Source organism: Bombus terrestris, chromosome 17 (genome assembly GCF_910591885.1).
Source record: "Bombus terrestris chromosome 17, iyBomTerr1.2, whole genome shotgun sequence".
Lineage (NCBI taxonomy): Eukaryota > Metazoa > Arthropoda > Insecta > Hymenoptera > Apidae > Bombus > Bombus terrestris.
Genome location: NC_063285.1, coordinates 6,426,157 through 6,442,813, shown reverse-complemented (window position 1 = coordinate 6,442,813; position 16,657 = coordinate 6,426,157). Strand labels below are relative to the sequence as shown.

Here is a 16,657-nt window from a genome sequence, read left to right as displayed (position 1 = left end):
GACCAATGTTATGTATGTATCGTTTTAGAATTCATTTATTTGGTTATATTTTAACCATGAAAAGTGGTAATGCTTCACATACACGCAGTTATTGGTGAATAATTTGAGAATACACTGTAAACGTATATCACGATTCGCTTTAAATAAAACAGTTTATACAATCTTTATTATTCGGGATATCTTTCTTTTGTGCACTTATTTTGTGAAATATTAGGGAAATTAAATAACTGAAATTTTATTCAATCAATTACGTTCAAGTTCTTCTATTTACATATCTCTACAAAGAAAATTAAATGTATCAGTCTATTAACATGATACCTTTGTTAAAATTTTCCGTGCTCAAATAAAACCTATAAAACTTTGAAACGATTTTTCAACAAATCAGTACATTGCGTACAAAACAGACACGTACGAAGCAGATGCTTTTAACATCTAAAAATTTTAATTTACTATAATTATATAAAAACGAAATATCCGTTTACATAGAAACTAATTACAAAAATTAAAAAAATAATAATAATAAAATCGGAACGTATGTACATTCTTACTTTATATGTATTCATTTCATATTATAAACTCAAGTGTCTTACATTCGCAAAAGCCTCGAGAGAAAGGCAAAGAAACTTTCCCGCTGTTAATGTCAATTTTCCCTGTGATCGCAATATCATTAATAATATAACACGAGCATTTTGAGGTTTTAATTCGTACCAAAGAAAATTATATACAGATTTAGTAATATCTTCGCTCTGAAAAGAAGGTATATACGTATTAGTAAACTATTATGTCGTATGTAGTAGTTTATTTTGCTTTATTTCTTGTATTTCCATTTCTTACCTTAGAAGTAAGATATTCGCCAGTATAACATAATATAAATGCTTCACAATTAACAGCAATGTAATACGGAAAGCATTTCATTATTATCACAGTCGCTTGATCCATATGTGAAGACTGTTATCAATGAAAGTCATTTGTGTTATATACACTCAGTTCAATTATCTATCAATGTTACTGTTAATCATAAGTCAAATTCACTTACGACCACCAAAATGAAACTTATGAAACAGATTACTAACATATTCGATACAAATTGACATAACGATATGTAAGTGAAGATTTTCTCAATATTCTTTGAAAATTGTATGATTCGTTGATGTTTTCCAACGATGTCATCTATTATATGTTTCTGCAATTTTTCTTTATCACAATTATGAGAAATTTCTGTCAATTTGCAGCAAAGTAAGTCAATCTGACTACCAACGTGTAATATCTGAAACGTAAAAAAATCTCCAGCTGGTTATTGAAAAATACCGCATAAATATTAATAATATAACACCTTTAATATTTGAAGCATCTAATATTTTCAATATAATAACGTTGTACACAGCTAAAATTCAGACGAAAATGTCACGTAAACATGATCAGGTAGATAAAATATGAAAAAAATGGTGCCAATTTTAATGAACGTCAACAACATATAAATGTTTGTATGTAATAACTAGTGACATTCAATACACAAGCTGACTCACTCAAGCAATTTCTATAGCTCGAATAACTTCTAAAGAAAAGCGTTGTATGAAAAAATGTATTTTAGAATACATACATACGTGGAGATGTTTCGGAAATTTTAAACTCAACTTCATTATTTCAAATGATATGCTATATTTTTTATGCCAAGGTATCGGAGGACGTTGAATTGTGATGTCACGTCTCGCGTTCCACCCGAATCGTAATGTGAGGCAGTAAAGGAACACGTCATAACTCACGAATGGTGCGAACCACAACTTTAGGCAAATAGAATTAAAAACAGAAAACTCAAGAGAAATAAAAGATACGACACGTACAAATACTTATTAAAATCTGACTTAAGAATATCGAAATCGAAACATGGAACGATGAGACACACGTCGTCTTGCGCGCGCCCTTCCCACTACATACACGTGCTAAAGAATCAAACATCGGCATCAGCATAAGACAATATCAGGTCAAGGAAAGTACGACTCATCATTAGCGGAAATAAAAATTTTAAGAGGAATGCAATAACAAAGACTTCAGAAAGGAAAAGGTTCAAGATAGTTCTATGAAAACGATATCAGCGAAGAAAGGAAATCCTAACACTTCTTGGAAGGATATCAGCAAAAATGAAGATTGCAGCGTCTGCGGAAGTAATACATGTCGAAACTCCGCGTATTCATGGAATAACCCGTCACGTGACAATTATTTCATAAATTTTCGCATAAATAAGCGTAGCCACTTAGCGTTTCGCAGTTGTCAAGAAGTTGAAGTTATGAGTTCAAGCTATCAAGTTCAAGTTGTCAAAGAGTTCAGTTCAAGTTCAAGTTATCCAGCAGGGAGTTCAAGTTGTCGAGCAGTTAGTAGTTGAGTTCTTTTGAGTTGAGAGTTTTCAATTATCAGTCAGTCAGTTTAGTTCTTTGTGTTCTTTGTATCAAGAAATAAAACCTCGTTAATTGTCAACGAATTATAGTCTTCAAACAATAATATTAATTTATTATAATATTCCATGAGTGTCGTCAACTATACACATAAACAAAGTGAGGATCTAAACATTGTAATATTCTTATTCAATTTCGGATCTGCACCATATGTACTACTCGAATAAGATATCAATTGAACAATCAAGAAGACATTGAAAAGCACTTCAATCCTTCCTGTGCTAGTACTTTTGCACACAGTGGGTAAACCGAAACGTGGAGTCTACTTATCAGTTGCATCGATACGCTAGTCAACACTACTCATACGGTTATGAATTAGAATATCAAGGACACAACTGTTTACAAATTCAAGATAGTGTCGTGCTTTAGAAAGGTGCGACAAGTTTTGAATCCATTCAGTTGTCGCGAAAGTAATTAGAGCACAACCATCTGGAATATTTGGAATAGCGCCGTGCTTTAGAAAGGCTCGGTTATGGGGTTGATTAGAATAGCATCCGACCACCATTAGATGGCCGGCAGTGACAGCGAGAAATAATTTTCGATGAATTTACCGATATATAGAATGTTCTACTTAATTTTGATCTTCAACTGATCAAGATAATGTAAGATAATATATATAAATTGTATACATTTCCATATGGAACCTAGTGATAATTGCATAGTGTCTTAGTTGTTGAGTTATACACAACAATATGTTTGATAGTACATGTAAATAGTACTAAATCGTGGTAATCGAATTTACTTAGACAGCTACACGCTACGCTTAAAAAATCGAATGAAATAAACATTAAATCATGTTGGTATTATCAGCCGATTGATTCTCCTCAATTTATATTAAAAACGATTAGCATCAATGAATTAATCTTGTATTGGGCTATATATATGTCGGAGATGAAAGAACACCGGAACCCCTCCTTGGATTCGCGGGAATACCGTAACGTTGTAACTTAGATTAAACAAATGCCGCTCCGATTGTTCGAGATTTATGATCATGAGCTTGGGCTCGAGGCGACAATCAGTCGCCGAACGTAGCCGCAGTCAAAGAGATGAACCTTTTATCTGAGAAAGGCACAAAGTAACTCTATACCTCTCTTTAAAGGAAATAGTCGTAGCGACACGTGGCAGTAAATACTTCAATAGTTTCTGTCCTGTGGCTCGCCACACGCAAATTCTATACTCCGGGTAAGATGATCTCCAGATGTCAACATACCACCGCAGTATATGTTTAGCTAACGTGAGGACCCGCAATAAATCTTAAGATTTAGTCAAGCGAAGTCCTTCAAATAGACTTTGTTGCAACTACGGGAAGATAGGAGAAACCTATCTTCCACGAACAATGCCGCCCGTCAATAACCTCCCCTCAAGGGCGGCCAGCATCTCTTTCAAAACGCCGATGTGGAGATCGACCAATTAGCAACAGCGCTAATTTCCCTCACCTTTGGAACGAAAGCTTTCTTTGACGAGGATCCGAGGATCTCATGTCCTTAGACACAACCATTATAGTTTTCCTCGACGGCATCATCGAGACGGAGAGTCATTCTTTCGTGCGATCTCATTGACGAGTGACAGTACTATCCTACAACCAATGAATACCTCACGTCTAGTTAACAAAGAGTCAGACTTGAACTATGCGAGAACATACGTTTATCATCCCGTGACTGCGGATTCGTTTCGAACCTAAGGTCATTATCACTAGTGCTACGAGTGCCTAATCTTGTTAATAATCCTGTGCTAATAAACTCTTCATTGTATCACGGCAATGGCTAATTCTAATGAGAATTCATCAAACGCCCCTCTCCATAATCCTGATTTTAATCCGACATATAATATTAGGTCATTAGGTTATTATGTAACGCTTCCGTTCCGTAAATTCATGGGGCACCCAAACGTTCAACTTTGACACCATTCCCATTTTTTTAAACACCTATGAATCGTTGTCTTAGGTATTTTCAGAACATTTGACATCTCTTGAACTGTCAAACTTCGTGATTTTTCAACAAGATCCCGAATTTTATCTTCGTCTGTCTGAGGAGGACGCCCCGAGCGTTCCTTGTCTTCTAAACAGAAATTCCCAGTTCTAAAACGTTGAAACCACTTCCTACAGGTGCGAGATGAAAGCGCATTTTCTCCGTAAACAGTACATATGTTTTTCGTGGCAATTGTTACAGAACTTCCTTTCCGAAATTCATATAACGTGAGATGTCGAAAATGGATACGCATTTCACTCATGATTTTTTACTGTTAGAAGTCACTGTGTTCACTATATTACGATCTTATACCCACGAAATCTGCTCTAGCCTGTTCTCGATCAGCTAAGCTCAAGTGCATTGGTCCCTTATCGCCGTATGTTTATAAATCGACACATGAAATGTATACACAAAAGTCGGCACGAACTTATGGGATGACCTAATATATCGCCTAGTTCCTCATTAGGAGCTGAACGGAACGAATCCGCCCAGTGTTTTCTGGATCAATGACACAATGATGATTTTTTTTTACAAAAATGTTACTTATCGAGGAAGCAATATTTAGTAATTGCGGGGACATTAATTTGAGAAACATGTACAACTGGATACTACAAAATCCTCACTGACTTAACGAAGTTGGACTACCAATGTCAATGGAGCGTTAATAGTAAAAGTAATATGTAGTGTGGCATACTCGGCAACCAATTAATACTTTATTAATGAATGATCACTTACTTCAGAGAACACCTCACCGATTTCGATGACCTTGAAATATCTTGTCAAGATCAACATTCTGAATAACTTTTCGCTATACATGTCATTGCCGCTTGGCCTTAGTATCCACGATATTCATGAAAAATTTAATTGAATTTACTTATACGTCTCTTTGACATATTTAACCGCATTTATAAATAGATGGCTCGAGCTGCTGTTGCATTTTCACCGCACGGACCATAAACTAACAGCATATCTTTTTTCGCTATTAATAAATTTCACTTTTGCTTTTATCTTACTGATATTTATATATAAACATCGATGATAGCTTGAGCACTAAATCACGGGTATAATAGGCGATTGCGACGTTGCAGGTAATATTGATAAACATTTTCACATAAACACCGCTGCCTTACGAAAATCTTTGCTGATACAGAGTCTCCACTTTGTACTCAAAGCACTGATTCGTACAGCATCACGGCGTTACTCCACACCTTTGGATCGGTGAAGATCTGCAAAAATAAGAATTTTATTTTACATTTCTGACTTGCTTTCGGATGTAGAATAACCTCCGCCTGATTGTTTACTCATATTAAGTAGGTAATTCATCAAATTTAAGTATACTTGATAAATTTTCATTTCGTCAAAAACGAAGCGTCAATCAAAAAAACATTTGTTGTATATTTCTAACTTGTTTCGTTCACGTAAAATTATCTCCTTTTCGCTAGTACCACCAGTTCAATTACATTCTGTATAATGGTGGATCTGAGTTATCTACGCGCGACAATAGATGCCATTATCTATTCATCCGATTGCAAAATATAAGCACATTACAAATAGAGTGAGTTCGGAAGCTAATCATACTTTAACATTTTTTTCCAAGAGAACGGTTACGTTGAGACCCATGGTTCCTTTCAGACTTTTTATCCTCACGATGACTAGAACACAAAGCAATAAGAGAATTTCGCCATGAATTGAAGGCGAAAGTCAACGTGCAGCTACTTCCTTTGCTGTTCTTATCGATGCAGTTCTTACACTGACCTATAAGTGTAGAATAAGGCTATGATGCTCGGGAGAAATCATTTTTGAACACACGATACATTTTGTAGAAATAAAGCAAAATTAGTGCTTAAATATTATTTTCACTATTATTTATTATTATACAATAATAAAAATATTCTTAACTGTTATTTTTATTCAGAATTTAAATATTTTCCGATATTTTGACATAAATAATATATGTCGAATTTCGTTAGAAATTTTATAAATAAGGTAATAATAATAATAGTAATAATAGTAAGAATAATAGAAACAATAATAGAAACAATAATAGAAACAATAATAGAAACAATAATAGTAACAAATAATAGAAACAATAATAGAAACAATAATAGTAACAATAATAGAAACAATAATAGTAACAAATAATAGAAACAATAATAGAAACAATAATAGTAACAGTTATAGTAACAATAATAGTAACAATAATAGCAACAATAATAAAAACAATTATAGTAACAATGTCGGATTTCGTTAGAAATTTTAGGCGTGAAATAATTAATAAGTATACCAAAAGCTATTGACAATGTTCCTGGGCTCAATTACGAATCCGGTCAACGGGTCAACGGGTAAACTCTTTGTACAATGGAATACATTTTGTAGCACGCAGACACGTTAACTCAGACGCTGGGTTACTTTCAGACTGACTCCAAGTCAATGACAGAAAACTCTCCAAGGAGATTGCAAAATAAAAGACAGATACAGTCACACATGTCAAATACATATCGATCGGGAATATCAACAAATTCCCAAGCGCCGTAGCTAGGCAGTTCCACGTAAACCAGCATTGCTCCTGATCAAGACTTGATTGTTTATACAGCGTATCCCTCAACACTGGTACCTCCTCTGTAAGACATTTCGTTCATCCCGTGACCGTGGCTACGTTCGGCGACCAGTTATGTCACCTCGAGCCCAAGTATTGGGGAATCTTCCAAAAGAAAGGCCCGATGTCCCTACATCTCCGACATATAATAATAAAAAAAAATACAAGTTCGGCTTCTTATCGTTCTTAGATAAACAACTTTCGTTGTTCACCACCAAATCCGAAGATGAACCAGACTAGTGCCTCGTATTGTAGTCAATACGAGGGCTGAGATAATTTATATGTTTTAAAACTGATCTATCTAAAAACATGAATTTCGTGAGGTGCCTTATTGTATCTCAACCGTTTTCTTTCTTCTTTATTCTCGGTATATACAGTAATTATCGTAACACTTTTACTTTTTTCGTTCATTATACTTTAAATATTTTTTTTTTTGATCGCAATATACATTGAAATTAATATTCCATTTATCTTATTTTATTTCTAACAACCCCACTCATCAAACAGCGATCTCGTGAATAGGACTCGTATGGGACTAGAATATTTTCGAACTTACAAACTTTCCGCAGATTAACCTTATCTTACAGCTATATTTAAAGTAGTTTATTTTCGTTTCCTAAATTATTTCGTTTAGTTAGGATATATTGTGCTTGTCCGGGCGTTGACATACGTCTGTTCCAGGATGAGATACCTACACACTCTCCCGTACTGCACGCAAAACGCATGTATATTGTAGGATTTTTTATTTATTTAAAAGTGGATTAAACAGGAAATGATGGTTATTTAACGTGAACTAAATACAGTAATGTACCATAACTAAGACAACTAAATAGTTAATTTACAATTCTCGTCGCCACGGTTCCAACGCTCTCTTTCACGCGGACCACCCTCCTCGACAACGCTGACCACACTCGAACTTCTCAACTCACGATTGACTGTTAACTCGTCTTTCTCCCTTAAAGATCTCACTTAAGATCCGCGGCCATCGTCATGTAGGCCTTTTTTCCGCGCAACTATTCCATTGAAATTTCCAGACCCTTTTGACCTGTCGGCACAACATTGTTTATGGATCACCCGATATTTCTTAGACAATCTGTCCACGATACTACAATATTTACGCCTTGCACAGCCCGAGCGAACTTTTGCTTGCGCGCGCTACGTGCCGTATAGGCACGTGACAATCCTTACAAATGGGACAGTTAGTACTGTAGAGATTGGAATGATGTTGAATGGAATGATGAACTATAGATCGCAAATCAATCGATTTGTTGACATTTTTCGAAAGAGCAAAAGACGTTAACCTTGAATATCACATTCTGCGGCTAGCCTTTGTAACAAACCTTCATCGATCCAGAACACACCACGCTGCATATGCAAAGCATGTACATTGTGCTGTATTTACATTATGCATGCTATACATACGCATAAAAATACCCGAGAGATAATAATCACTACACAGTATGATATTCACATACATACGTACGTATACAAATGAAATAAAAAGTAAAAGAATAGGAAAATTTCAAAGGTACAGGAAAATAAATTATATATAAAAGACATATTTAAACTGTAGCATCGACTAGTTCGTCCAATGTTTTGTTTTGGTTATCGAAATGCTCTTATCTTTTAAAAAGCATTTAAAAGCATTCCATCTTTTAAAAAGCAGTGGAAAGAGTATGGTTCTTTTGCTCTGTACATCTTTCATCTAGGGTGATGTCACATTTCAGAGATATTTAGGTCAACTTCTGAATGTTAAGAACTAATAAACATAACCTAGAACTGTGCATTTTTTTTACTCCATGTATTTAGTTCCGTCTTAATTTGACTTACTTATTAAATTTTCTACCAATCATTGCTGCGTACATGTTGCATCAATAAGTTATCGATACTTATCATTATCATGTTTATATGTATAAAGTCAACTATACGAAACGAGATTTCCTAACCTTTTCGCATAGATCAAAATCCATGGCGGAATTGAGGTGTCTATTTTACTTGATCTCTTTCGCCTTATTTTCTCGCGGTGCTAACTGGGATCTACAGAATGATTAAGCGCCTTTAGTTCACAAAAGAGTGGTGCATAATAACACAGCTCAAGTTTCACCGAATAGATGCAGTAACTTATCCGGTAAAAGGGATCAATGAATTAGTAGGTCTTCGATCTGCTAGATGAATGATACAATCAGAAGTCGAAACAAAAAATTCTAAATTATCTACCTGCTATCCTACAAGTGAGGTAACCAGAGGTGAAATTGTTAGCTTTTACCGTATCACTGCAAACATTGATACAAATGGGGGCATTCACATCAAGTCGAGACATATATTAACATCTCAATATGACATGCATTCGGTGACTACTGATATATCAGAGTGAACTATGTGTTTGGAACTGTGAACATAGACGAAATTATATTATTGAAATTGTTTATAATTTCGCGTAATACTGCGACATATAGCGTTTAACCTAGACTCAGATTAAGGTAAAGGTTGGGAAAGAGAAATGTATTTTAATACATTTGGATTAATTCTTTGGATTAATTTTTGGATTAATCTTTGGATTAATTTTCATATAATAATCGCACATACAGAGAGAAATGGCTGCATAAAGAATTCCATTCCGTCTTTTTGTTTATGTGGACATATGTATACCCTTTTTTTGTTGTCGATCAAAATAGTGCGTGAATAAAAAAACAAGCGAGTGGCATTTTAAAATCGCGAAATGGCGCAGGGTTCGATAACAGAATTATTTTTAATAATAAGAAGCCATCTGTCACAGATAATTTTAATTTTTACATTTTTCTTAATTTCACGCGCCGAATTATTTTGTATCATAACATTCGCTAACATAGTCAGAATTGTTCTCTCTTAAATTACCTATTAACAAGATGATTATAGAATGTATTTCCGATGTTGACATTGTTTGGAGAAATTGTTTCAGAAATTATATTGGGAAAATTTTTTTTAAATAAAATATATAGAAAATTTTATTTTCGATAGCTAAATAATAAAATATTTCCGAAAAAATCATTGTATTCGAATAAATCAGTGCCTAGTTATTTCGTAGGTATTATTTATAGCTGTATTTAATCAGTAACTACGCAATGGTCGATTGTCCAGAAAGTATAATATTAGTCACAAAAATTGCTTCTTTGTATTTCATTTAAGAATCTATGACAATTTCGTCTAATTTTTAGTTCGTCGAACACATTACGTATTGGCGACATTTACAAATATTTGTGAAACACTGTAAATACAAAATTTAATTCTCTGTATTAAGTCGTAACAAAAGTTCGCAGCGTTTTTGAATGACCGCGTTTGGAACGTCTACGTTTACAATAGAAATGAATCATACATATTCATATCGTGAAAAATGATATTTAAACGCGCCGCTCTCGATTGTTTATGCATGTATTTGTGAATTCTAAGTTACAAGTTTCAAGCGTATTTATAAGTAAAAATGTAGAGAAGCGAGGTACATTTTCGTCGTTTGATGCTCTTTTAATACAGAAGAGGAAAAATGTACCGTTTATACAAATAGTGTTGGAGGTGAGAATACCTTCTAGAGTTAGTCCAGTTTCGAAGTGGATATGTTGATGAGGTGGCCTACAGTCGTTGATGATGACCAAATCGTAACACTAATTGAAAGGACTGTAGAGGCACACGAGCCAACGGAAGATTTGAATCGGGAGAGACTCGTATTATTGTGCTTTGGAATACCAACGTTGTTTTGGTTTGCAAAGTCTAAAGGCAAACAAACTTCAGACAAAATATTATTGTCGTTATTTGTAATCGTCAACCGGAATTACATATGAAATCTAACTTTGAACTTTTTATAATAACATCTGTCGACATAATAATTGAATAGTTAGCGAGTAGCAGAGTTGAATTGTTATCGATATATGAATTTCGAGCGAGCGACGATTACAACCGGCATACAGTATTTCTGTACTTGTACTTACATTGATTTCAATATAATTGACTATTACAATTTTACTACTCCTTTCTCTATAAAACAAACCAACACGTTTAAAATAGCATTTCAGAAGTTTAAGTCACACGAGAAATGTTACATACGTTGTTGAATAAATATATGTACAGAAAATCTATGTATCTAAATCTACGTATTGTATTCGAATCTCACCTAACAAACGCTATGAACTTTTGTTCCAACACAATGATATGGTAATCATATTAATTTATATATCAAATGTTACACATTCGAATTACGAAATTGAATAGAATAGCAATAATAGTATCTGCATTGTTTACCTCTTTGTTATAAATGCATTTTATGCAACATTTTACAACATCAATTTATGAAAACATAATAGGAAAGAATTACTTACTAATGCTGCAATTAGTGCTATCGACGTGGCTGCTCCATAAACCATGACTGATTCGAATATAAACTGTATAGCTAGAATAACCTCGTAACGTGGAGAGATTGTTGCTGCGAATGGAAATTCCATTCTGATTAAGAACTTCCTTTGTTTTGAGTCTGATGCAAGTTGATCTTCGTCAAATAATGTTAAAGCAAGTCCTGCATATACGAAGAAAGTAATCGCGAAATAACCAATTAAAAAATTCGAAATGCGAAAAGATAATATAGCCTTATCCGACATTATTCGTTTACTTCGAGCGGTAGAGTTATCAACATTCCAGTCTTCAAACATGGTCGTCAGGATTTCATAAAACGTTCTGTTGCAAAATAATATTTTCTTTAAATCAAGTATAAGAAATATATACCGAAAATTGAATTCCGTTAAACGTTTCTCAATTATCAGTGCCACTGTAATTTTGACGTGATACTTGTTTCATCTAAATGAATATACGGTTATACTGGATGCGTATTGGAACGACTAGCTCGCCGTTCATATACGACCAATCTATTGAAAGTCTTAACACTTTTCCGACCGATAGCCGATTAACCGGTTTTTTGTCGCCGACGCTTACCGACCGATAACCTATTAATCGGCTTTTTGTCGCCAACAATTTATCTCATTATTTGAGCAGTAATTTGTTATTTAGTACCAAAGTACCTTGCTCAGTTGCGTCAGTTGCGTTGCTTTGTAAGCTCCCGCAATTTTATACCAATTTGAAAAACTTACCGTTCACGATGAACGAAAAGAATGGTATTGGAGAGTATAAACTGAAACAGAGGCGGCGCCGGGGAGAATCTGCGTCTGAGCTGCCGATCGAACGTACGTGTGCTGTTGAACCGTATACGTACGATTGATCGTCCAAATCACTTTGATTTTTTCGTTCAACTTCTTGCGACTAGGAATATGATTAGTTTGTCGTCTGGACACTGGACGTCCAATATCGTCTTTACACGCAAAGCATCAAATCAATTCGATCCTTTCGTCCAATTTGTTGCGACTGAAGATATATAACCCGCATTTTTCAAGCGAGCTTCCTATTTGAAATTGTTCACGATGTGAGAAAAATGGAAGATCAATGTAAGAAGTGAAAGATTTGAATAATTTTAGAAATAGACGTTGTATGTATAGATATTTTTGCGTTGCACAAATAATTGACGCCCACAATTAGAAACTTTCATGATGAATGTGACAAGTATGTGTGAGCGCATGCAAGTACAAGTCTGAAATTTGCAGTTTACAATAAAGTCTTCATAAAGCTTGAAAATTTGGGACCGCTACAAAATATTTATATACACTTGCACACACACACACACACACACACACACACACACACACACACACACACACACACACACACACACACACACACACACACACACACACACACACACACACACACACACACACACACACACACACACACACACACACACACACACACACACACACACACATTCAAATTATATTTTGCATCGACGGACGTAGAAACAGACAGCAGAGAAAGAAGAGATGGAGTGATCGACAGTCACGACAGTCATAATAGATTAAAAGCCTACATCTCAGGCGAAACAACGCTAATGCAGCCAACGGACTTTTTATTTTTGGCTCTTGTTAATCAAAAATTCATTAACATATTAACGCGGTATTTCTCGTTAAAATGAAGTGCGATGTTATGCGATTAGGTTTAACTAGTAAGAAATAGTAAACATTTGTTAAATCCGTGTCATAGATCTGATCGTCCGCATACGCATCCAGTATAACCGTAACCTAATGAATATATTTCGTTTATTTACTTATAAAAAGTAAATAGGTTATACAATATATTTATATCTTACCGTTTATGAAGCCAAATAATGGTAAATTTGAGGAAAAAAAGTGAATTTGATAAAGTAATGCTCAATCCATCTAATAATTCAATTAAACTCGATTTAATATGTGTAATACAATACCAATATTGAAATACTAGAAACGTTAACATTACTGTCGTCCAAATGATAATTTTTAATATTGGATAAGAAGAATCTGGCCAAACACCGAACAAGCGAAGACTATATTCCAAAGGACGATTGATCATACTTTTCGAAGTCATCTTCATCAACTTTTGGTCTACGTTAAAACAGAATGTAATACCAGTTTAATAATTACTATAGCTGTAATCGCACTGATTTATTAATATGCGATAATAAAGCACGGAATTTGACACTAAATATCATATCAATTAATATTATATGTAAAACTTAAAAAGTCAAACAATTTCGTTATCTCGAAAACTCGTTGTAGGAGACCTCGTATTATTATTTATTTATTTAACATTTTCCTCAGCTTAATTAATCTTTTCCAAAATCTTTTCGAGTAATACCGCTGTAGTGACAATTCAAATAAAATCGATAGTGCAGGTTGAAGTAATTTCTCTAACGTAGTTGCAGGTTGCACAGGTTGAATGTCCACTATATACTAAACTTTTCTCAGTGTTCTTATCGATTAGATGAAATTACCTAGCATTATTACACTAATAATCCTAAGGTATCAATAATAAAAGCGAAATGACTTATTTTCCATAACTGCAACTTTAAGAAAAGAAAGAAGTCCACTCATTTATAATTGAAGCGATAAGAGCATGTAATCTTGCTTGCGTTCGCATTATCACGAATTTTATAGCGATACTCCTAACTTCTGAAGGAAAGACTATAATAATATTCTGTACATACGATGACTCATACATGACGACTTCAAATGACCAGTGAATTAATAAGCGAATTATTTGTTGCACGAAAAAATGTTCCAAAGGTTGCACAATTTCCACAAAGACATACAGAGCTGTAATCGGTGTGTTGTTACTTTACCTTCTCATCGAGTTTTCAACTGAAATATCTAACATTTCTTTTCGGATTCATATAAGGCATTAAATTGCATGTGAAAATTACACAAATAAATCAATTGAAGAGATATTCACTACTGAGCGATGCAGAATCTTCGGTGGCTTCGTGAAACGAAGCTTTGACCAACATCTTGTGATAGGTCGTACGCTGTTACGAAAACGCGATTTTAAAAATAAGAGATCGTCACTTAAAATTTCCTGGCGAATAATCTAACCCAAAGGAAATCACGAGAATCGAAAATCTAGTCGTTTACTCGACTCGGAATGATTTACGATGAAGAGAGGAATGGCGACGATGGATTTCGTGCGATGCAAAACACAACAAATCTTTATTCGATTTGAACCGAGGTAGGTGCTGTTATTAACTTAATTGCTGTTAATATAGGTTTGGGGTTGATATTTAATAGAATCACACAGATTGAATTTTACTTTCTATATTTCATCACCTTGTATAAAACGTCTAAATTCACCGGATACACTTAGATAATTAACACGTGGTCGACTCCACGTGACAAAGGAGCATCGTTAGAAGTCGTACCAACTTAGCTTGTAGAAACTGGCGATCACGCTAATGTAACGTCAATTTACATCAGAGACCAGGCTACATACCGCGGGCAGGATGGCACCCGCATGTTTGCAATTATCTTAAGTATCCACCATGGAACTTTATGGTTAAGGTTCTTCAGATCAAGCGAGGATCTTCTAAATTACTTCTACGATTATTGTTTACCGTAGTATCTGTAGATTAACACGGAAAGTTGGCCTTCCTCACATCTAGTATATTCCGTTAACAACTTTTTCCCGAGGGTAGCTAAAAACCCTTCCTGGTCCACCAACCATCTTATTATCCAATCGGAGACGGTGTCTACTGCCCTCACTTCCTTAACCAAAATTACCATCAACAAATCCGATAGTTCCGTGTCCTTAGACACGCCCACGTCTAGCTTTCCTCAGACACAGTATCGTCAGTAAGAGGCACTTATTCTATGCTCTTGGAATAGTCAACTTATCCTTACCGGTCTCTACTCTTATAACAGTCGCGTATTTAACATTGTAACTTAGTGTGTATTCCGTTGTGACTGCTGAATTCGCAATAAAGTTCAACTAAAAGTAATAGTTGTGTTACGACACAGCTACCTTATTTTATCCAACCCTCAAGTTACGTGACACCAACTTAACGTTTCTCAACAGGTGCCGCACAATAAATAAATAAATAAAGAATGAAAAAAAGTTCTTTGCGCGATATAATAAGCAATACGATACAGTAGTAGAGGACTTGTGTAGAGGATGTTTGATCGTGAGATTTATTAGACGAGATTGCTCGTTGTTGAAACCGTCGAATGTATTTAAAAATAATAAATTAATACACAGGTTATGTTCGCCGAGACGCTCGTACTGTGTACAAGTCGTAAAATAGGATTGCTAATGACTCGTTAATTAGATCGCTGATAATTCGTTGATAACTGAGTGATAACTGATCGACAACTGACTGTAACTCTTTTCGGTTGCGTCCGTTTATTTATACTGATCGGGGGGAGTCTGAAAATTCGAATTCGTCTTTGTTCGACGGTTGCACGTAGCGGCGACATTGTTTTGTTCGGAGTTTATTTATTCTTACATTACGTGTATCCTAACGATCTTGATAATCCGAGGCAAGACAACAGCATGATTTGAATTGTCCTCTAACTCATGTGCCGCTACAAACGTCCTGCAGGGCCACGGCTATCTAGGCAGTGACCAGATGGTGTGCCAGACCCAGGGAACAGTTGTAGGATGGGCGCTTCTGACCTGCGTCTGACGGCAACCCCTCCAGAGGGTCCAAACCCTAGCATATAAACGTTCCCAAAATCATCACTCCACACACTCTATTGCGAGATTTTGAACCGTTAACACTCCGTCATAACACTCTGAACTGTTACTCTGTTGGATTCGTACAATAAATTTTACTATCATATCTAAAGTCCGAATATTTTTTACCTTACTTGTGAAACGTTCGAACTACAACGCGTGGAGATCACCGGTGATCAGTTAATTTAGTGATTTCTTGTGTCTTCTACATGACACCAGCGTCGCAGCTACTTGATCCCCCTTGATGGCACGCTCTCTCGATAAATGCAGTCGGTGGGTAATAAATACAAATCCAGAACAGTAGCTTCTCTCTTTCTTTGCTTCCATTTTCTTTCTGTCACTACTTTTCCAAATCTACTTTTATTTTCTTAATTTTGTTACTCTTTGTAGTGTCACTTCTTTTATTTTTCCTATCGTTTCTTCCATCATTTCGCTTATTTCTTCTTTTTCGAAATCTATTCTACTCCTTCTCCCGTCCATACCTTCCTTCTTTCCATTGCTCTTCACTTTGAATTTTCAAGCTACTTCTTCTATAT

The 16,657-nt window shown here is 35.1% G+C and overlaps 1 protein-coding gene across 1 annotated transcript; it reads right to left on the bottom strand.

The window, feature by feature from the left end:
* Positions 1-307: 307 nt before the first annotated feature.
* Positions 308-11,686, bottom strand: LOC100647400 (odorant receptor 4). Its single transcript, XM_048413672.1, has 5 exons — positions 11,647-11,686; positions 11,360-11,553; positions 1,037-1,267; positions 835-948; positions 308-746 (listed from the first exon to the last, which is right to left on the bottom strand). The coding sequence occupies exons 1-5, from the start codon at positions 11,684-11,686 to the stop codon at positions 570-572; spliced, it is 756 nt and encodes a 251-aa protein (XP_048269629.1). The 3' UTR covers positions 308-569.
* Between the last annotated feature and the right edge of the window lie 4,971 nt (positions 11,687-16,657).